This window comes from Dermacentor albipictus, chromosome 9 (genome assembly GCF_038994185.2).
Source record: "Dermacentor albipictus isolate Rhodes 1998 colony chromosome 9, USDA_Dalb.pri_finalv2, whole genome shotgun sequence".
In the NCBI taxonomy this organism is placed as follows: Eukaryota; Metazoa; Arthropoda; class Arachnida; order Ixodida; family Ixodidae; genus Dermacentor; species Dermacentor albipictus.
This window is the reverse complement of record NC_091829.1, coordinates 82,538,419-82,561,416: the sequence shown is the minus strand read 5'-3', so window position 1 is coordinate 82,561,416 and position 22,998 is coordinate 82,538,419. Positions and strand designations below refer to the sequence as shown.

Here is a 22,998-nt window from a genome sequence, read left to right as displayed (position 1 = left end):
ATTATTCAACAGCAATGGTTTATAAGCATAACTTAAGTGGCCAAAAATGTGTAAACAGTGCCGTCTCCAAGAAAGATCGGAGGGTCATTTCTAAAATTCTCACGTAATATTTACAATAGATTCAATGACTCACTAATTCTTTGAAGCCTTTATTATGAAGGACGGCCAGTGGCTAAGAATATGGGCAAACTCAGGTAAAAGGAAGGACGCCCGCCTCCTTAGCGAAGGACAGCAAAGCGTTGATGCTTCTGGTGGCATCTCGTTAAGGTGCGACCCAGTCGTCCCACGACGCCACACTTAAGAGTTAGCGGGATTGAATCCCGGCCACGGCGGCCGCATTTCGGTAGGAGCGAAATGCGTAAACACCAACTCACTTAGACTAAGGTGCCCATTAAAGAACCCAAGGTAGTCCGAATTTCCGAAGTCCAACACGAAGGCGTGCTTCAAGTGCTTTTCGCGCGTAAAACCCCCTTAATGAAATGAATAAATGAACCATATCACATCATGCGAATCCAACGAACAAAGGCAACAAGGAAACATAAGAGAAATTACTTGTGCTTACGCAGTTTTGTTTGTTGGCTTTTCGTGAGATAATATAACTATGTGTGATACAAATTTCACATTACGGAAATATAGCAGCATTGTTTTGAAAAATCTGTTGGGATAGATATTTGTTTGTAGCTACATATTAAGGTTGCAAATAATTACAGCACGCCAGAATGTTCTGTACATTTATGGGTTATTCGAGGTGTCCACGTGATGTCCTCGGTGAATGAGTCGCCTTGTTTATATTTTTGGGATATATGGGGAAATAAGGGTAAGTGTGCTGTGCAGACTATTTTCAAAATACGTGCTGTAGCAGGGAAACCTGCGATGTTGGCACACGTTTGCAGATAAAAAAAAAAGATCGATTTCATTGTTCCTTTGGCATTCAACTTAATATTTGCGACAACACCATTGCCGCAATGCCATTTCATTTTTCTTTGCCGGCTATATTTTGCCACTGTACTCTGCCCCGTACAACGAACTGAACTTGGAGACAACGGTTATAGCGTGGTTGATTCTCGGGAGGCGTGACATAATGTCATAAATTAAGAATTTGAAAAGGTATTTAACGATGCTTAGTATTTAACCCACTACTATGAATCAAAACATGCAACTATTAAAAATGAGTGATTATCGTTTATGGCGTAGCGAACTTTCTCTATATAACATATTAGCTCATGTAAACTTAGAAATACCAACATGAACAGGCTGGCACTCTCACACTTCCCACGCACCATGGAGGCTACCTTGATTTAGTAGGATTTTCTTCCAACTTTTTCGCCGTTGTCTGATACCAGGATTATGTTACGTTTTTTTTTTGTTGGAGTAGGTGAACAGCTTAGAATAGGAATATACGCGCTTCCGAAAATATTACTGGATCGTGTATTTTTTTCCTTTTTTATGTTCACGTGGTCGAGTTGCGTTGCGGTAAGTAATATAGGATCGGAAAACTTATGTAAATTCGCCATATTTACTATTTCTAATCTCTATTTCTATGTATATATAATTTTCGGGAACGTCTAAGTAACCACCAGGCCAATGTGTCGGCAGCGCGGGATTTGTGACTACCTTCAAACATAAAGTTTTTTTCATAATTTTTGAATTTTATTCATATTTTAAATCATTGTTAAGCGACTGGCGGTCAGGGAGTTGTAATAAAGACTTCTTGAATTTCGGCCTCGATGAGTAGCATTGAAGTCCATGGTTAAATATTGATTAACATTGAAGACAGAACTACTAGAAGTGATCTCAAGAGCAAAATCACGGAGTTCCACATAGTGATTTGAAGGTAAGTATTCATTTCCTCGTAGATTGACAGCATCGCTATACCGGACTCATGATGGCTGTGAATCGCTGATGCGAAAATGTTCAAATTACGGGTGCCGCCAATGTTTTAAACAACGTGTTTACCCGTGGGTTGTCTAAGGTAACATGGGCGATTGGAAACGTAAAATCCAAATGCTACCATGTTTTATAATGCTTCCTAAATATTAGTTGAAATTATTCATGGCTTTATATCATGTGTTCCATGTATTGTCAGCCTCGTGTCTGGTTTCAAATGCAAATCGTGGACGTACAGCATGCAAGTGGGATAAAAGGATAGTTTTGGTTGCAAGAATAAATCAATGTTATGAAACTGAACTCAGTGCTTACAATTCTTTTATTTTATTCTGAAGAAATATCATTTCATTAGATGTTTATATTTATTCTCCGCACAGTTCACAACTTTAATGTTTTACATTGGTTATGTTTATGAACTACAACGTTCACAAGATATGAACAAATTCAAAGAGCAGTTCTTGCAAAGGCACACTGTCTATGAAAGAATGGCGAGGAATGTTTCATGCCGACAGATATACGAGAAGAAATACATTTTTAGAATGGAACAATAGTTCCTGAGTGCCAATAGCTAAATACTTGTGCGTTGAAAAATTATTTTTCTATCTAACCTCTGTGCAGATATTCATAAGGTTTGTTACCTTAGAAAATGTTAACATGTGGTTACTCTCAAAAGGGACGTTTCATTTAGGTTGTGACATTTCTTTTGCGGCGACATTTTAGGAAACCGCTAAAATGGAAGAAATTCTGACTTAATTTGTTCCTCTGTGATGCAGCTTCATAAACGAGAATATATTTCCGTATAGTGCGAATGGTAATACGTCTAAACGAGACCAAATTGATGTATTGTATCAAGCAGTAAAATATACCTTTAATTTGTAAGGTTGTGGTATATTTCCCCGCGCTGTTGCACGGCAACCCAAAAAGCTTATGCTGAAAAAGGCACAGCGAGTGTTCAGCATTGTCTTTCTTTTCTATCTCTGATGTTTCAGTAAAACATGTGTTGAACCTATTCCTTGAAATAGGCATTGCTTTCATGATGATGCGTATGGCAAGTGTTTCGGTTCACCATTTGCATATGGTTAATATTTTGGTCTGGTTTTATCAGAATATCATGTCACGCTATTTCATGTCTCAATGTTTCGCTAAACTGAGGCGAAAGAAGTTGCTGAATTTCCACTCACTTATCGGTAACACTGTCGAGTGAAATTACATAACTTAGTTCGGCGCAACTCAGCTACCAGCCATCAACACTGTCGAACCAAGCGGTGATAACCCAGAACGACCTCAAGACAATTGAAGACCGCATCAACGCCAACGTGACCGTCATTATGGAAACCACACTGTCCACAGTAACGCAGGGCATGCAAAACACGGTAACACAGATGATACAGACTGGCTTCCAATCTCTCAAGAAGGAAATAGAGAACCAGATTCAGGCTGTACAGACCAAAATGACACAATCCGGAGAAAGTTTCAGTCAACGCATTCACATGCTAGAAGAAAGAGATAATGCTCGCAAGAAACCTAAGTTTCCTGCGAGAGAAGCCAAGATAATGCACACCCTAAGCGAACAAGATGGCAAGGCAAACTAAAGAGGAAGATGACTACAAGCAACACCCACGGCTCAAAATTTGGCAATGGAACTGTCATTCTACCGAAGTAAGAGAAGCAACCTTGTATAATTCTGCAAGCAGTTTGACCCAGATATTATAGCCTTACAAGAAACCGAAGCAGAAGACTTCAAGGTCAGTGGTTACCTCACTCACGTCGCTGACGGTAAAACGAGGACAGCAATCCTGGCCAAGAAGGCCATCAACGCTCAACGACACGACATCCACACCGCATCGAACAAAGCCTCGTCGAAATCGTACCCGAGAAAAAACAGCAGCAAAGCCTCTTTGTGTTAAACGTGTACAGCCCACCAAAGGATCACCTAAAGGATCTAGACAAGCTTATGAGAGAGGTGAAGAAGCTGTGCAAGGGTAACGGGCTCATAGTCGTTGGAGATTTTAATGCTCCCCATGTGACCTGGGGTTATGCGGCCTCAAAGAAAAAAGGAGAAGACGTGCACAACGTAGCCCAACAACACCTCCTCACCCTACTCAACGACCCGCAGGTACCCACGCGCATAGGCAACAGTGTCTCTAGAAACACCAGCCCCGACCTCACATTCGTACACGTTCTCAAACAGTATGAGTGGAGCTGCATGGATGAGAATCTTGGTAGCGACCATTATATATTGCAAACGATCATTCCGCACCAGAAAGCAACGATGAAGATAGGAAAAGCCAAGATCACGGACTGGCAGGCCTTTCGCAAAGATGAGAGCGCCATTAATGCGACGATAGACGACATAAAAATATGGATCAGAGGAGTCGTGGAAAGAGCCGAGAAGCATACGAGGACAATCCGGCTGTCGCAAATCACCCCCGTGGTCGACCCGCACTTACTCCACCTGTGGGAGGCGCTGGGGGGTCTCGCCAAACGCTGGCAGCTTAACAAGTGCAACCGGAAACTCAAAATTCGAATCTCTAAGCTGATCAAGGAAACGCAAGGGTACTCTGAACAACTTGAAAGAACGAACTGGCGCGAAACATGTAACAACCTTCAAGGTACCTTAAGCAGCAAGCGCACTTGGGCGGTGCTCAAGACTCTCCTATCAAAGAAGGAGAACAAGAACGCCACAAAATAGAAAGTGCAGCGACTCATACACAACCACCTGGAGAAAGAGGAAGACATTATCAAAGAAGTGAAGGAGAAGTTCCTCGGTACGGAGCGAAACATAACTGTAGATTCGCACTCCGACGAGTATCGAGGCAAGCCAAATATAGAACTGGATCGGCCCTTCAGAGAAGCAGAAATCGAGAGGGCCTTGAGCAAGCTCACCCGCAACACAGTGCCGGGGTACGACAGAATCAACCGGAACCTTGACGGACCCTCTGTAGACGCGCTCTTAAAGTACATCAACGAGTGCTGGCAACAAGGTAAAGTACCACCGGAATGGAAACATGCTGAGGTAACCATGATACCTAAACCCAACAAGCCCATCGGCGTGCAGAACCTTCGACCTATATCCCTAACCTCGTGTGCTGGAAAACTCTACGAGCACATGGTGCACAACCGCGTGATCGACTATCTCGAAGACAACGAACACGTCCCAAGCACTATGTTCGGATTTAGAGCTCACCTGTCCGCGCAAAACGTGTTGCTGCAAATCAAGGAAAAAGTCATCGACAAGCTGGACACGCACAGCAAAAGAGCCATCCTCGCACTTGACGTGAAAGGGGCTTTCGACAACGTGTCACACGAAGCCATACTGCAGCACCTCAACGTATATAACTGCGGCGAAAAAGTATATAATTACATCAAAGATTTTCTGAAAGAACGGACAGCCACAGTGGGGATAGGCAACTTACGCTCTGAGAAATTCGTCATAGCGCGGAAGGGAACGCCACAAGGCTCCTTCATTTCGCAGATGCTATTCAATCTGGCGATGAGCTCACTACCCAAGCAACTGAAGCAAATAGAAGGGATTGGTCACGCAATATATGCTGACGACCTCACCATCTGGACTATGGGAGGGTCAACAGGTAAACAGCAAGACGCTCTGCAAGAAGCGGTTGACACTACGGAAAAGTACCTGGAAGCATGTGGACTGACGTGCGCACCTGAAAAATCGGAGCTCTTGGTGCTAAGAAAGCGCACAAGAGGCCGACAACCGCAGCAGATACCAGACCCGGTAGTAAAGGTGGGAGGCATCATGATTCCGCAGGTTGCGACGCTCCGCATCCTCGGACTCCTGATTCAAAAGGACGGGGCCGGAGAGCAGAGTTGGAAAAAATTCAGAGAACAGTGCAACAAGTAGCCCACCCTATTAAAAGAGTGACGAGCAAAAGCCACGGACTCAAGGAAGAAGACTGCACGAAAATGATACAAGCGCTGCTCACGTGCATCGTCACGTACGGGAACCCATACGTTGACATGAAGAACAGTCAACGAGACAAAGTAAACGCCCTCATCAGAAAATCATACAAAATTGCCTTGGGTCTGCCCCCCTCCACGTCCACCACGAAATTACTCAAAATGGGAGTCCACAACACGTGGGAAGAGCTCGTGGAGGCACACAACGTCAAGCAACTGGAGAGCCTAAAGCTGACAAAGACGGGAAGAGCCCTGCTGCAAGATCTGGGCTACCAAGTTGAGGATCAAAGGCACCTACCTCAGCGTATCCCACACGAGATCGGAGACAAGCTACACATAAGTACCATTCCCAGAAACATGCATACCGAGTACGACAAAGAAAGGAGACAGGCGAGAATACAGGCGCTCAAGCGCATACTCGAACGCACCAACAGCAAAGAAGAAAACGTTAGATATACGGATGCAGCTGCGTACAGTACCAACGACCGATTCGCAATCAGCGTGGTCGACGAGAAGGGTGAACAACTTACAGCCACATCCATACGTGCCAAGGACGCGAGCACTGCGGAAGAGGTGGGCATAGCCCTGGCCATCGCAACGTGCAAGAAGGCCATGGTTACCGTGGTGACGGACTCGCAAGAAGCATGCAGAAGGTATATGAATGGAAGGTTTGGAAAGGTAGCACTTCAGGTCTTGAACAACACCAAGATAGAAGCAGCACAAATCCTCTGGACGCCGGGACACGAGTCTCTCACGGGGAACCAGGCGGCGCACGCCGCTGCTCGAGATCATGCACGCCGAGCCATCTCCGACGCGCAGAGAACACGTACCAACGACTGTGACAAGGATGATTAACGCATACCCAAGAAGTATGTGGATATCTTGGCGCACTACAGGAAGCAGAGGTGTTGCTACCCACCCCCGCATAAGACGATGAGTAGGGAGCAAGATGTAACCTGGAAAAGACTACAGGCTGGAACCTACCGACACGGAACACTGCTGCACGCCACGTACGCAGGGATCTACGGGCGAGACTGCAAGTTCTGCCCACCGGACACGCCCAACACCTTGCGCCTTATGGTGCTTGGATGCAGGAATAATCGAGAAGCACCACCATCATCATCGCCACCCGGCGATAACATGTAGAAATAGGCGGATTCAGATGAAGAATTAGAAGACCAGTGGGAGGCTCTGCTGGTGACGCAAGACCCTGACAGCCAGCTGCGGTTGGTGAACAGGGCCCGGGCGGCGGCAGTGAGCCATGGCTACCTGGACTGAGGAGGGCACCCACCTTTGGGCTGAAGCTGCCTGGTCTCACAATAAAGTTTATTTCTCTCTCTGTCTGGGGTATGCGCAGGTGAGGAATGAACGGTATATTAACTTCAAAAGTGTGCAGGGGTTTTCATTTGCTAATGTGTCTACCTAGCAGTGAACGCCGCAAGGTGAAATTTGGAATTTACCTGCAAATCGTCAGTTCAAAAATTTAGAAAGATAGAAAAAAATTCAGTTACTGCGAATTCCTTACCCCACCACCACCCCCAAAAAGTAAGGCTCCTAGGCCAGATTATCCGCTCATATTTAGTTTTTCTAGACGCTTATAAAAGAAAAAAATTCTTGTACATGCGGTTGGTCGCTTGTATTTAGAACGGTGGTGAAAATCCCGTCATCTTTATTTAAGCCAAATACTAGGTGTCAGTCCCTTGATTCACATGGGAGCCTCACCCTGCATTGTTTTTTCCGAAAACAGCCAGAATGGTAAGCGGTGCGTTTGGACTCACGTGAACATGCGTTGGCTCTCCGATTCACGCATGTTTCTATATTTGATTTGGCTGAAGGTTCAACTGTTGTGTTCAACTTCTTACCATACATATTGTGCCAGGTTATGTTGGTTTTGGCTCGTTTGTGTTGCCTGCTAAACGACGATATGATTGTGAGGCAAGCCAGAGTGGAGAACTCGAGATTACCTTTCACGACCTGGGGTTCTTCGCCGTGCATCTATTGCACTGTACACGGCCGTTTCTGAATTTCGTCTCCATCGAAATGCCGTGGCTGGATTTGCTCCAGTGCCCTCGTGCTTAGCAGTGCAGCACCACGTCCACTACGTCACCACAGCGGGTGGCTATTAACACCACCAAGCGATGTAAACTCTCCATCAACCCTGCGGTCACCCCTTGGAGGTGAACCAAGGCTAGCGCCCTGATTTTTCCTGCTTTAGCATGACCGTTGCATTCTTGCTGAGCTGCTGTTGTATGATTTGCCGTATGCGGAATATCCCGGGAATTTCTAGGTGAAATTGTGAAATACGTCAGTGTATAGTAAATAACAATGACAGTATATCAACATTCTTCGCGTTTCTTTAACTATTCATGAACACCAGCGAATCTCTCTAGCTGGTGATGGAGCCAATGAATTACATACACTCATCTTAGTGCCCTTCCTCTTAAGCAATGTTTTTATACCTACTAAGCGAAGCGCCGGTTATTTGTCTCTAACCTGGGGATAGAAAACTACAGTCCACATAGAGGAGCTATCCGTTTGTTGAATTCGTGAATGCAGAACAGCAAACTTCAGGTAATGTGCATTTATGGCCAGAACATCCACGATATGTTGACATTTTTTTTTCGCAGTAGGCACAATATTGTACGCTACTCAAACGGTTGGTGACGTTTTGAAACCTCGCTCCACTCGCTTGAGTAGATGTCGGCTTTCTTAAAGTACTTCTATGGCCGCATAAATTTTATTTAGATAGAAAGTTATGTGCGATGTATCGGGCCATAATTGTAGTACCACGCCCGAGAAGGAGTACAAACAAATGGTTAAAAATGCTTGATAAATTCTTAGGAATCCTGTCTATGAAGGCATGAGGATTCTTTAGCACAGCTGGTAATTCTCTTTTGCTTACTTATTTTGCTAGCCTATGCGCGTCCACCTATAGCCACCAGTCATACACATATTACAATATAACAGGTACAGATTTGGTAAATTGACCAATTATGTATTTATTTTCCAGATAAATTGTATGAAGTTAGCCGAAACCCTGTCACAATGGTTTTCGTTTTGCGACATCAAACACTTTTAATTTAATTTCTTTAGTTTCCGTTTTGTTATGACCTTGACGTGAAGAGAAGGCGTCACCAGTCTCTTCTAAAGCTAAGAATCATCTACTCAACGTAAGAATGTTAACATGACTAATGAGGCATTTATTGTGGAGATATACGGCGTCACGGGAGCGACAGGTTTAGCTGGGCAATGAGGCCTTGAGTAACCATAGTTTTGTAAGCAGCGTGTTCGTGCTATAAAAACAAACCGTTCGGCCCATCGCGCCACCCAGAGTGTCTCTGCAAACGTTTTATTGAAAAAAAAACAGGGAAGGTTATGTAAGAATAATAGAAAGAAATTCTTAGTTAAGAAAAATGAGTCAAAGGTTGCAGATACCGCAGTGAAAATGCCAAGCGAACTCCTTCTATTTACTGTATTTTTGCAATGAGTGAGGCGAAAAAGGGGAGAGAGTAACTTTAAGGTAGTCGAGAACTGTTTAGCGATTGCTGAAGTATTTTTATAGCAGTTTTTCTTAAACAAAATCAATAACAGTTTTTGAACAAGTCAGTGTGATTGGTTACTTTATTTAGGTCACGTGTACAAGTTTCGCTACCATGCACCTTCCGAAACAGTGAGCAGAAGATCATACACACAAATGCATATGTATCATTGCTCGTGATATTTTATTGCGCACAGTTCACTACATGGATAGAGTTCACATAGATAAGGACTTTTAGCGTACAACTGTCCATTTAGGGAGCGCATAGTTTCCACGCATGAGCACGTGTCGGCGTCAATGCTGAAGCCGTTCGTAGTTGAACGAAGCGGTTGTTGAACGCTGCTGTAATCGAAAGGCCCCCGCTTGTTGCTCACATGTGATTAGAGGCAAACTGTGCATCTCGCGAGTGAAATAATGAATCACCCTAACAATACGTTCATTGCACTTATGTACGTAGCCGCATTTATTAATGCAATCACTGGGGAACACGAGTGGCAGCCTTCGAAGACGGCAATGTACCGATGATAATTGTCTGCCCTACCTCCGCTTCTACCTTCTCGGCTATGAGCTCTACAAAATAAAAAATGGTTCATTTCAAATCCGTACGGTCAAAGCTCAACTATATAAAAGGAATCTTTTTAGTGGCACATGCGTTGATTGACCCTCTTGTTTCTTGCGCAACACTTCTATTTCACCACTTTAGATCATCTGCGAGGCAATTAAAGATAGATCAGACAAAAAGAAATAGCAAAAGAAACAGTACAGAATTTATGGGTTTTGTTGTAGTGATGATATGAGAACATAAGTTTAGCCACAATTTGAATTACTGAGGGGCCTGGCAATAAAAAAATTATCAGAAATCAGTGATCATCGTACACTAAAGCACAGAATCGTAGAGTTTGGAGACCGGCCACGTGGGCACGACTTTAACGAAATTCCTGCGAGCCCCGTATAAGAAAGCAGAAATAAGGACGTCACTAATGACGTGTGACACAAGAAGGTGGCATGGTAATTAAACTGCTAAATATTGGAAAACAGTTGCCTGGCATAGACTGAACGCCTGCCTAGCACAGCGGATGTGACGTCGCTCTCTGCTGTCTCTCACCTCTTCAACCGGCGGGCAACTGCTGAATCGCTCGCTCGCTTGCTCGCAACGGCTGTGCGCGTACACTCGTTTCATATTCTGACGTAAGCACCGGAGAGGGCGCGAAAGGTGTGCCATGTGCGCCGCTTGCCCACCAGGTGGCGCGCGCTGCGCTTCCTTCTCGGCGGTCCTCATTTATCGCTTGAACATCACACCAGGGTAAAGGCGTTCGCTTGCTTAACCTAACGAGCACCAATGTCGAGGTGCGACTGCCACTAAGAGACACCTAGGTCTAAGATTAGAGTCACCTGCCATTTTTTTTTATCGTAAAGGCTGATGCTTCACGTCAGATCAGCCATTAGCAGGCATACCCACCAACTCGAAGACGGTGCTAGGCCTTACCTTAACGGATGAATGCGAGCGACATTTGATCAAGCTGTATTTACGGCTCGTTAAGGGTGAAGCTTGTGCGTCGAACAATACATAACGACTTAACAACCATCACATAACCCGCTCAAAGAAAGCGTTTTCGCGACGGCAACATCTCACGCCGGAACCTGCCTTACGATGCTCGACTTCTCGGCGGCGTCGCATGCCACTAATTACCGGCATGCTCAGCGTACTCCGTTATTTACATCAGAAGAAAATGTGGCCAATAAGTATATATGGAGACGACAAGGTTCCAGGGCGAATAAGAAAGTCGTCGTCTCCATCTTTGTTAGCCAAATTATGGCTGTAAATGCGAAGTCGATATCAATTCCCAGCGTTGGACCTTCCTTGGACCGGCCTGGCCTTATATGCTGGTAGTAGCGCGGCACGGCACTGCCGTCAGTTGTTGAAGATGGCTTAACAGTACGTCTGATTGGGCGAGTTTGTGACAATTCATCTTGGGTACTAGGCGCGAACACACACAATACACAAGGAAATAGACGGGAGAGAGCGCTCTGTCCCATCTCCTTCCTTGTGTCTTGTGTGTGTTCGCGCCTAGTACCCAAGATGAGCAGAAGACGGCGGTTGTCTCACACGTACACGGCATGGTGATAGCAGCGAAGTGTGATTAGTTTTCTGCGGAGCAAGGGAAAAACGCCAATCGAAATCCACAAGGAAATGCAGCCCACGTATGGCGATAAGTGTTGCGCTTTCAAAAGTGTGAGGTGGTGGTGTTGTGATTTCACTAATGCCGTGGAGACTTGCATCACAAAGAACGTTCGGGAGGCGGCGGGCGTGGATTACATACAAAACATTTTTCAAATTTGATTCTGCGATGGGACAAGTGTCTGAACCGATGTGGGGGGCATGTGCAAAAGCAGTGCAGGGTACGTAGAATAGTACTCATATTTGCAGTTAGCTTTGTGTACCTTAATATGGCCAATAAAAAATAGGAACAAACACTTTGTGCTTCCCCTCGCATGTGGTTTCACAGAAATGAAGAAATTCATTTGTAAAAAAAATCGGCGCAACTCTCAACCCAACGGCATTTAAGGTATGCACGACGTGCAGGTGCAGAGGAACGTCTCCAGCCGATGTCACGGATTTTTTTTAATTATAGAATTCGGCACGCTAGATATTCAAAGTTAAAAGGTTGCGCACCGGGTAATCAATGAAGATTACTATTCAGGGATGGTGGCATCCATGGGACATATACACTTCTTTTATTTTATTTTACTTCTTTTATTTTTCATTGCTAATGCCTTGAATCAGCTAGCCTAATATATAGCAGATACACAGTTTCTTATGGGACAATGAAAGCAGCACAAATCATGTTTTTCTGTCAAATGCATGAAAGGAGATGCTGGCGCCTCGTATATTCAATTAAAGATAAATGCGTTGTGAAGACAGGATAATTTATTAATAACACATGTCAATTATCTTCTTCATAAAATGGGCACTTTTTTGCGAGTTGCGAAGTTGCAGCTAGCCCTACTTACTCGGTACTCCACACCAAACATTTCTAACAATTAATGTGAGTTTCACGTAACAAAGCTCCAAGAAACTTGCGTCACATAATGCAGGTGAAAGTGGAACACCTTTGTTGTTTCTGACTAGATTTGAGGACAAATGAAACCGAAATGGTGCTAGCACCATAGGCTAATGAGTTTGTGTTCCTGGGCGCTCAACTGGAACCCACCAAGATAAATTCATTGCCCACACGTATTACATAGTTGTGCAATCGCACAGTTTTTTTTACTTAAGCATATCGACACTTAAAGTGCAGGATTTACAACTCCCCAGACGGTGACGGTTTGCTGTCGTCTGTTCGTTCTGTCGAACGTGATTAATATGCGTTCTCTTTCGTCTGCACTATAGCACGTCGCACATTGGCTGACTCCCGCGAAGTGAGGAAACAATGTTGTACCGCTTACGCTTGGGCGTTGCATTCACCAATGCGTACACGTGTATGATTGATGTGGCTGATAGCGTCGAGTGCAATGCCTGCGGTGTCGGGGACACAGTAGAACACCTACTGCGCTACTGCCCATCTTTTAAAAATGGAAGACGACCTCTGCACAGCTATAAATCAGCTAGATAGGAAACCGTTCACCTTGAACAAGTTCTTGGGACCATCGCCTCGCATGTCGCAGCTACCAAAGGCCACAAAAGCGCTGCTGCGAACTTGGAAAGCTACCGGATTGAGTGGCCGCCTGCGATCCCGTATGAGTGACCGTCAGTGATATATAGCAGAAAACTGCTACCACGTCGTCAATATCCGCAGTGGACTTTTGCTTCTTCTCCTAATTGTTTCCTGCCCCCTTTCATTCCCAATACAGGGTAGCCAACCGGGCTCAGTTTCGGTTAACTTCCCTGCTTTTTATTTATCAATTTACTTTGTCCTAGCATGATGTCGCTCGCAATAAATGGTCATTACGTTGAAGACAAAGGTCTCGCAGTCTCCTTCTAGCGCAGCCCCTAGGAACATTTAAATCAATATACTTTATTATTGCCAGCCAAGAGAAAGATATCCATAATTTGGTCACCAAAATAGCTGTCTGTAAGGCGGTGTAGCACATGAGTTGTGCGACTGACCCGAGTCTAAGCGAATATGTTGCGTGTCCACAGATTGAGCTTGGCCACGGCTACGTCGGCCATAGTGCAGCACAATTCAAATATTGAAACGTTCGTAGGGTGTATGTTCAAGCGAAGACAATGCATGCTGCTCCATTGAGTGTTTGCATAGCGCACTGTAAAAGGCGAATCGAGGGAAAGAACGATCCGTGATTCCAGCATAGTCACATGATTCGCAACAGGCAGCTATACTGAAATCTTGTGTCCGAGTCACTCCCAAAAATCGATTGTAGCGACTATTCTATAAAGCGCACCGGTATATTCTCCATCTCTACAGGCGCCTTCAGCACGCAAGCCATGACTGCCGAAAGGCACAGGATCTTGAGCGGGCTCACCACAAATTCGCCCAGGAGCATGTTGATGAAGTTGCAGCGCACCCACGACAGACTTCGACGGTAACCGTACGTCAGGCCGTAGAGTATGACGAGCACCGAGGCTACCAGGGAAGCGGATAAACAGAGGAGCCAGGCGAATACGGAGACCCAGGTTGGGAACAGCGGCAGCTGCACGCTGCTGGTAAGAAGCTCCCTGGGCACCTGTCCCGTTTTGGCTGAACCGGTAGACGTGTCCGTGTCGTGAACCCAGTCTTCCACTACGTCTTCGACGTACACCTTGGGCACTGTAGGCTTTCGTCGAAATGCCAGTGGCCGGGACTTCTCTAAGAGAAAGACGACCAGGAATGCGAATGGCGTGACGAGGATCGTTGACTGCAGGGCAATGACGAGCTCGCGCCGCGTTGGTAACTCGAGTAGTGTGTACAAGAAACGCCAATTGAAGTATTCCTCTTCGTCGGCGTCAAGGCCATAGAACATGAGGCTCACCATCATGCCCGTGGTGACGAGCACCAGGGCTAGAGAGGCACGCTGCTTGCGTGTGAAGTTGCTGGTCGGCAAGCGGCTGAAAATGCTGAAGATGAGGTGCTCCTCGCGAAAGTAGCGGATGATTCTGGCGGTGAAGATTCGCCACGGGTTGCGAAGACTCCCCTCGTCGGCAACGTGGAAGGTAAAGGTCGAAGCTCCTTTGTACGCGTCCGGGGTCAGCACGTCGTCGAGGATGAAAACCACCTGTGAGGCCGTTTGAAGGTCCCTCACGACAACTGTGCTCAAGTGCCAGGAGGTCTCGTAGCCCTTCAGCTCCAGGGTCAAAGAAATGGCCTCAACATCTCCAAGGCTTGACGGATGGCTTAGAAAGTACCAGTCTCGGCCACCGGCCTGAAGCGCCAATGGGTTTCGCGCGCCGTCGCGAAGGACCACTTCACGGGATTCGTCGTCAGACCCGTGGACAACGAGAAGTACTCGGCTGGTGGTCCCAGAGCCCTTGAGGAACCACGTGTACACAGATACGAGATAGCCAAACGCATCGTCCTGCTCGTTCTCTGCGAGGTACTCTATGCCCGCGGCGCCTTCGTCTAGCGCGTCTTGCTTCGCAGCCCACACCATGACCAGCAAATAGACGAGCCACACCGCTGATATAATTACGGCCATCACGACGTTTCTCGACATGGTCAACAGAAGGGAACCCAAATCGGTGAAGTCGATCGGGTGCGGAGCGATGAACAATCCGCCCGCGAAAATGGAGTTGTGCTCGCAAGCGCAGTGAACAAACTGTTCGTCAGAATCCGCGAGAACGCGGCATCCTGAACTCGAGTACGCTTGTTCCGTGTTGTTCCAGAAAAGGCAGCTGTAGAAGTGCGACTTCATCGTGTAAGTCGCGCTGCCGTTCTCGTCACCCCTCCTGCGATACGGGTCAAGTAACCTGGCTTTCGCACTGTTAGTAAGCGGTATAACAGCCACCGTGACCAGGGCAGGCTTCTGGACAAATTCGATTCGGTTCTCGTGTGGCACGTTGCTTGCAAGATGAAACCTGTTCTGCTCGAGGAAGTCCAACCTGGAAGGACGTCGACCAGAGACGACGGCGGTTACGAATCTTGTTTGGGCGTCGAAGGTGAACACGTCGATCTTCAAGAACACGCCTGCTTCGGTCACGTTAATCACGTGCATGGAAACGTTTGAGAACGATGTTTCGTAGGTGCTCACGTGTCCGTCCCAGTCGAGTGGTGTTGGCCTTTTCAAGTAGCTCTCCGTAGGCACACGGACGCTGAAGGGAGTTTCTGCGGGGCCTCGTGCCGCCTCGACGCCTACAACCTGGGTGTTTATCAGCTTTGCCGTCTCGTGACATCGAAATGGATTAGACGGAAACACTATGGCCGTTTGTGCGTCGACGCTGCCTTCGACGCGAACCCTGCTGCCACCGGATGTGCCGAGGAAGCCTCGTCTTTGAGACTCTCGAATCCACACTTCGTAGTCCCTGGCGTTGATTTTCGCGTCGTTCTGCTCGGTGTCCACCACGCGTGACACACCCGCGGCTACTCGGGCAACATTGTGAACCAGTTTCGCCACAGTTCCGCACTCGGAATCGGGCTGAAAAAGAAATAACAAACATCAGCTATAAGTTCCGCAATTGCTGCTTCCCGTTCTTGTGAAAAGTATTTCTATTTAACGGTTACCTTTTACCTCAACAGCATTGCTAATAGAATTTTATGGGCAGCAAGTAGAAAAGTTTGCGTACACGTGACCTACTTATGCGGGTGGGAATTTTCAATGTTTTGTCGGTTTTCTCTTCGCAGGAATTTTCCAATTTCATTTTAAATCCCACACAGAAGCCTAAACCTGCACGCTGTGAGATACACAACGCCGTACAAACCGTTCTTAACCGTTCTTAATGATTAATATCGCTCCTTAGAAAAATTGTCGCTTTGACGTTTGAATAAACAGCAAGTTTCGAGTTTATCATAGCCATTTCAAACGGAGGAGCAGAAGCGACTTGCTTAATCCTTGGGCAATGGGCAAGGAATCAGTTGAAATGAGCATAAATTGACTTTCGCGGCACATTCACAATGCATGGTATCTTGGTACACGATGCTGACACGTCGGATGTATGAACGCTCCCTTTAATGACCATTTCGTCTGTAGGCACGAGAAAAGCGTAGTGATGACAGAACTATGCATGTTTTGTGCGCCTATGATGCTGTTTGCCAAGCACTTGTCAGTGAATCTGTGACCTTGCTTATTGAGGGGCCCATGACGGAGGACGCCCTTTAGGTTGAAAATAAAAAGGCGAGTGAACAGCGGTTGACATCCAAGAAAGAAAAGGTCTTTTTTTTTTGGCCCACTAGTGTGCCATGTGGTTTGGTGGTTAAACTGCTGTATATACTTTCCGGGCACATTTTGAGACTGCACAGCCTCTGGGTTCGGGCCATTTTTTTTAGTTGAGTAAAACCACATTCGCGGTTACGGCATTATGCACGTAGTTTGAATTAACGAGCGCATCTGTGCGTCATTCCGTACTTCCGCCAGTTATGGGACAATACTTTTCTGTACAAAGCTCAACAATATCTTGGTGCGGTTTTTTTTGTTCTAGGCTTCATTTTGACGCCTTTGTTTGTATGTATGTGCGTCTGGTCCTACGTGCACTTATAAGACCTCATAATGTCTGATTTGACGATAGCCAAATAGCCAGGATTGGCGAGGTACCCAAATCCCACGCACGTCAAATTATTCTGATAGCTCCAAAGAAGACTTTGCTTACAAGAAGGGGCAACAACCACTTCAGGGCTGTAAGGCGGATCGTTAAGCGCCCTCATGCTTGATGATGCTTGTTAGGCGCAGCTATCGTACGAATAGTTGGAATGACAGTGAAATGAACCTATCCATGAGCAGTGGATTACGCGGCGGCATACTGAGTCGGCGCTCCGAGCCGAGAAGGAGTACACTCATCACCTACTACGCCATGCGTCGTTAAGAAGCATTTTTTTCTTTTTTGTTTTTTTTTTCATTGTCAACTTCACTGCAAGCAAAGCTTCCATGCCGAAACTGAGGCGCTGTCGCTACTGACAATATCTATACACTTGACGCCTTCCTTCAGTGCAATTGTGCTGGAGAGAGAGATAATTTCGTATAGGTGTGAGGTCACTGTGACATATATAATGCATGACGTTTACTAGCGCGACTTAAAATGGGTTTTCCTTACCTGCCGCGCGCTAGCTAATTGGCTATGGCATTGCGCTACGGTTGCACGAGTTGTCTACCGTCCGTCGGCGGACTATTTACGGCGGTTACAATTCGGAAAGCCAAGAGATGGCGCTGCCGGCTCTGACGCCATACGACGCACCCTGAGGGCAACTTAGTTCACTCAGGAGGTGCCAGTGAAGTTGAATGACTTAACTGCACCGAAATCGTGACTGGTCTGTGTCACCTTTATTGACTGTATAGAATAACATGTTGCACATATGACGCAAATTGTGGCATGCTTCACGTGAAAGAAATATCTTCTGGAAACTGCGACGTTCGATTACCCTGCAGAACGAGTAAGCGAGAGCTAGAGATTGTGATTTCTGCAGGCAGTGTCCCTTTAAAATAAATGAGTTTCTGTGAGGCAAATCCAAAATCAAGAGAGAAACAGGAAGAGACAACCAAACGAAGCTTGTACGTACGCATCGTCGCAGTGGACTGCACTTGTATTTGTGATAATGACCCGACAATGCGTCTTTTTTGCAGACACATTTTCCCATGTTGACTCGAGGTCAGGAAATAAAAAAAATGTATTGGTTCACTGCAGACTTCGTTCTGAGTACTAAATCATAAGGAAACATAGTTTACCGTATGTGAAAGGGAAGCCAGAGCACACTCAATGGTTGCGGGATCACGTGTTCAAAGACGTCAAGCGCCCATGCAACAGGACATTACACGACCCGTATATAGGTGCTTTGTTGAAAGAGTGCGTTAAAGCGATTCCTCAATTACTTTTGACTGCCTTCAAATTGACCGTGGCTATTTAAAGTCTGCCGTCTAAGGCAAACCACACCACTTACATGGAAATCGCCTGGTACTTCTACTGGTAGTTCCTGAGGGGTAGGGGCCTTGAGGTCAAGCAGTGCGGTCAGTCCGTCAATAAGTTCTCCCCCAATGGTGGCAGTTAGGTCCGCGATCCTCCAGTTGCTCTCAATTGAAGTCAGCTTGGAGAAGGCGCTGGCATAGTCATCCATGAGCTCAATCACCGCATCTGTGAAGTTTTCTGTCGTAGCGGAGTTGTTGTCTGGGATGAGCACCTGGAGGACGCTGATCGCATTGTGAAGTTCGTTCTCAGTGGTCACGGGGCTGTTCTTCAGATAGCCGATGTAGTCGTCGAAGACGTCAGCGTCGCGGCTCAAATTTGTGGTCCCAGTTGGTCTGCCGGGGCGGTTGCATCGTTTGTAAAACTCCGAGTTGAACAGCATGGCGGAACTCTTGATGTACGAGAGTATGGCGTCCGGGCTGTTCTGCTGGCTTTGCCTGGCGTAGTCGTCGACGGTCTCCAGCGTGATGTCGCTGCAAGAGCCGATTTCGATGGTCACTGCTAGCAGGTCGTAGACGTACTGCCCGACGTTGTCGTTGACGACCACGACCACAGAGCAGTCGGTGGTGGCCACCGTCGAGTTCCCAGCCGGCAGGACACCCGCAAAGGTGCCGTCGTCGAGGCTAGACTTTATGTGCGTGCAAGAATGCCACGGCTTTGGGCGTCCGCCCTCTAAGTCCTTGAGCCTGTTGGGTGCGTGGCTGCAGAAGTAGAAGCCGTAGCTGAGGGAGGCTCCCTCGGGATCTGCGAAGCCTGTGCAACTGACGTGGAAGGTGGTCTTCACAGCTACGCCTTTCTTCGGATTCACCTGGCAGTGACCTTTCGTTGGTGGGAGGTCACTCTGCTCCCTCAAACCCTGGCCCTCGAAAAGCTCGTGCGTGAGAACGAAATGGACCTCCGCCTGGGGCCTCTGGTTCCAAGCGCTCGCCGTGATGCTGCAGTGACACGTTAAAACTAAATCGAATATTGACTCGTATAGCTTGCAAAGTATCGGATAACTTCTGCAATTATTGTCAATCTTTCGCTCTTGTTTCACATGCTCACCCCGTGTAACTGAGGCCCTTACCTCCCGCATGGCATGCGCATTATATGCATGCGCGCTCAGTTGACAGGGTGCCAGGTCATTGTTGTTGAGTTTGTTTGCTCGGAAAGGACCTGAGCAACTGTTGTACTTGTTTTTGTACTTAGTTTGAGCATTTTCCAATTGACTGTGCATCCGTGTGCATGACCTATTGATGCTGACTCTTCAATCACTTGTTATAGTGCCAGATATTTCTGTGAGGAAGTTAAAGAATTTCAATGATTGCCTGTGGTAGATAGCACAATTGACGTGCTTGAGCTGGTACATTCGAAGAGGTGGACATTACTTGCGCGATAAATCAAAATAAGTAATCAACTAATTAACAACATTGTCCAGTAATATGTTTATCTTATTATATTACGGAACACATTGAAATTTTCAAATTGTAGTCGGTAAGACTGCAAGGCATGTTTACTTGAAAAGAACTCTGTGGATGTCACCATTTTGTGTTTTTTGATGTAGGTTGTCTTGCATATGACAACCTGTAAGACAATTGAAACGCTCACATGTTCTAATACTATCATGTACCGGATCCGTCACCGAGGTTATATGGCTGGAGGTGATTCTAGCCAGTCCCACCATTCCTAAGCTACTTCCTCACGATACATGCACCATCTATTCGTAGCAATCCATATCACTCGCGCTATTATGCTGCAAGCACGTACACATTTACACCTCAAGCAACAGCAGTTGTATTTCCATTATTCAATAAGAGCGATATTTCCCTAAATGTAAAATAACTGCGATCGTGGCAGCGAGCGTGAGAGGGAGAAGCAGCTTGAGTAAAATATTTTTTACAGTACAGTACGATGGTGTTACGGTGCCACAAGGCGCTGGAATCTAAAGTTATTCGATTCAATACAATTTTTTTCTGTTGGAAACACCCTCAAGTTTACAATTATGGTGGAACCGTGATTGTGTGCTGTGCATGGTGTAATAAGTTGTTTTGTGGTGTTGTATGACCATTCTCAGTATAGGTATACAGCCAACAGGGAGGCGTCAATGAATCGAAGGTGACAAAACTGGACGAAACTACTAAGGCCTACTAAAGGCGCTAGCAACGTTAAATGCCTGACGTATAGATAGACGTCTGCTACACTCGCCGACAACTTTGTGTCATCTATTTATTTACCTTAGAACTACCAGTGCAGATGAGCTACCGAAATTGCATATCTGCGACAAGCATTCTGGCAACGTTTGACAACGCTTTAACTTCATCGGAATAGCGCATCTTCCGCGTAATCTGCGTATCTTGAACGTGTGGTGGTTTCGACTTTGCCCAGAAACAAAACAGACAGGCAGAAGGATAAGTCAAATCTAACATTCAGTGATCTTTTCACCTTATTTTGTCGTTGCAAACAAGTTGTTTGTCTTCTCTTCCTCTTCTCCGCCATAAGGTCACCCGGATGAGAACGTGGGACTTTATTTTTGGGGAGCACTCTTACTTGCGCGTTCTTTGCCTCCGCGCGCCCGCGTTCCTTTATTCATTGCCGCGGAAAGTACAGCCCATGATTGAGTTTAGCGCAGCGCTCAAAGGAAGGCGAATTTCAGTACAAATCTCATCAGCAACAATGATTTTTGGTCAAGTGAGCTCACTTGTGGGGTCCGGACCTGGTGATGTACCCGGCTGGCATCAGCAGCACGGCCCCGCGCTGCTCGACGAGGCAGCCTGGTGGCACGCGGTGCACGCCTGCATCCTGAGCCGTGGGTCCGCGTATTTGCCACGTGACCAGAGGGTAGCTGGTGTTCCACAACTTCGTGCGCTGTGGCCGGGCCTCCACCACCAGGTCCTCGCTGCTCAGAACGCCGAACTCAGAGCAAGGGCAGGACAGCGCCATCTATGAAGCACGTCGTAAACAGGTAAATAAATTCCCGTTCGCAGTAATTAAAAAAAAATTGAAGCTGTTTTTGTAAACCTCGTCGGGATTCCGTGACCGTGGGTGTTGCATCGTGGCTGTTCTCTAGCCAAATAGGCATTCGCACCCTAACGCGCTCGCCTTCTATGTGACGCATGAAAACTAGTTTGCATAACTAGGAGCGTGAGCTTATAGTAATGTCATTTCTTGCGAATAATTCAGTGCTTTTGCAGAGTAGCGGTTGAGCCGTCGTGTCCTTTGCCCATGGCGTTGAAATGCAACTAATGGCGACATTTCTGTTTTTTTTTTCACATTTTATTCGAGCTTGATGTTCCAGCAATAGCCCAGTTGTCAGCTCACAACTACTTATAGTGCCGTAAAAAAAACTGGCTGCCACTTAACAGCGTCGCCAGTGCCAGGTGGTATGAGTACTAAGCACCGGCCGCCAGCGCGAAACACTGAGGATGTTTCGCACCATGTCGTCCTGATCTCCGGGAACGCGCACGCGGATTGTGGCGCTGTCATTGTCGCTATCACTGCTCACGCGAAGCAAGAAGTTGAGTATTTGAGTGGAGCCATACTGCAGCTCGTCCGTGATCTCGATAACCTGCGGAGATACAGAAAGCTTGCTTATACTTGTTTATTCCACAAAACATGTGCCTACGAATTCATGGCATGTGCACTGTAACAGTTGTACTCGCTTGGAGTCACAGAGTGAGTGCTCTCAACATTGCCTACTTTCTTGCTAAAGTCACAATAATGGGCAGGTCCAAGCATCGAACAAAGTAAGCAGGTTCAAAAAGCAGAGTTCACTATCTCGAGCAAAAAAGGTGCGTCTATAGTACGTGTTTTAAGTATTCGTTCTTAATGTGAACATTCTTGCCACCTAAAAACACGTTTTCGTATGTTTTTTTAACTACATAGCACATCGTGACTATCATATAATCGCCCACAGTTTCTCTCTCTCTCTCTCAAAAAAAAAGAAAACATGTCATTGCTGTAGCCAGATTGCGAAATCGTTAGCCAATGGTCTAAATGCAGAATAAGTATGAACTGCTATACTAGCAGTGCAAACAACAGTTAACTTCTGTCTTCTTGTATCATTTGATATAGTTAATGATGGTCAAAAGTACAGGTTCGAGAATGACGTGTGCGTGCTGCCATTTAGTTGCTGTTCACATGCTACTGCTCTCAGATTGCAAGAGGATTCCCCCAATCTGTTGCTCTGTACTTCAAGTCTCGAAAGAAGCAAGAATTTACTTTCTTCATATTCTACGTTCCGGCGTTCTCACCAATAGCGTTAAAGCGCGAAATATGTGAGAATGCTGTACGGTGCTGGACTGGACCAATTTAGTCCTTCCCGCTGCTCATGCCGGCCACAAATTTCTTGAGAACGATATCAATTTTTTGCGCCATAGAAATAGAACATGCGATACAAACACCCGGAAAAGATCGCTTTCCTGTCTATGTGCTTAGCAATGGACTGTGCATATTTACTGTAAACTTGTGGCCATCCCCTTTGTTAGACAGTTACAATTACTAGTAACTGCATGGTGCGCGTGCAGCACATTCGACGTGAACATCTTGGGGCCCTATGAGCGTCGTCTCAGTTAAAAGGACGCTAAAGAAATGAATTCGGAACAGATGGATAGTTTGCTAGTTTTGTCTTAGGAGT

General features: G+C 46.3%; 1 protein-coding gene across 3 annotated transcripts in view; it reads right to left on the bottom strand.

The window, feature by feature from the left end:
- Positions 1 to 13,342: 13,342 nt before the first annotated feature.
- LOC135915000 (polycystin-1-like) overlaps positions 13,343 to 22,998 on the bottom strand; it is a 28,376-nt gene continuing 18,720 nt past the window's right edge. Inside the window, exons 7-10 of one of the 3 annotated variants that reach the window (XM_065447937.1) lie at positions 21,799 to 21,930; positions 21,064 to 21,305; positions 18,364 to 19,321; positions 13,343 to 15,913 (exon numbers count right to left, since the gene is read on the bottom strand). In XM_065447937.1, coding sequence (XP_065304009.1) covers positions 13,730 to 15,913; positions 18,364 to 19,321; positions 21,064 to 21,305; positions 21,799 to 21,930 — 3,516 coding nt within the window. In that variant the 3' untranslated portion in view covers positions 13,343 to 13,729. The remainder of the gene's footprint in view (positions 15,914 to 18,363; positions 19,322 to 21,063; positions 21,306 to 21,798; positions 21,931 to 22,998) is intronic. The other 2 variants (XM_070524843.1, XM_065447938.1) reach the window with 2 other exon arrangements.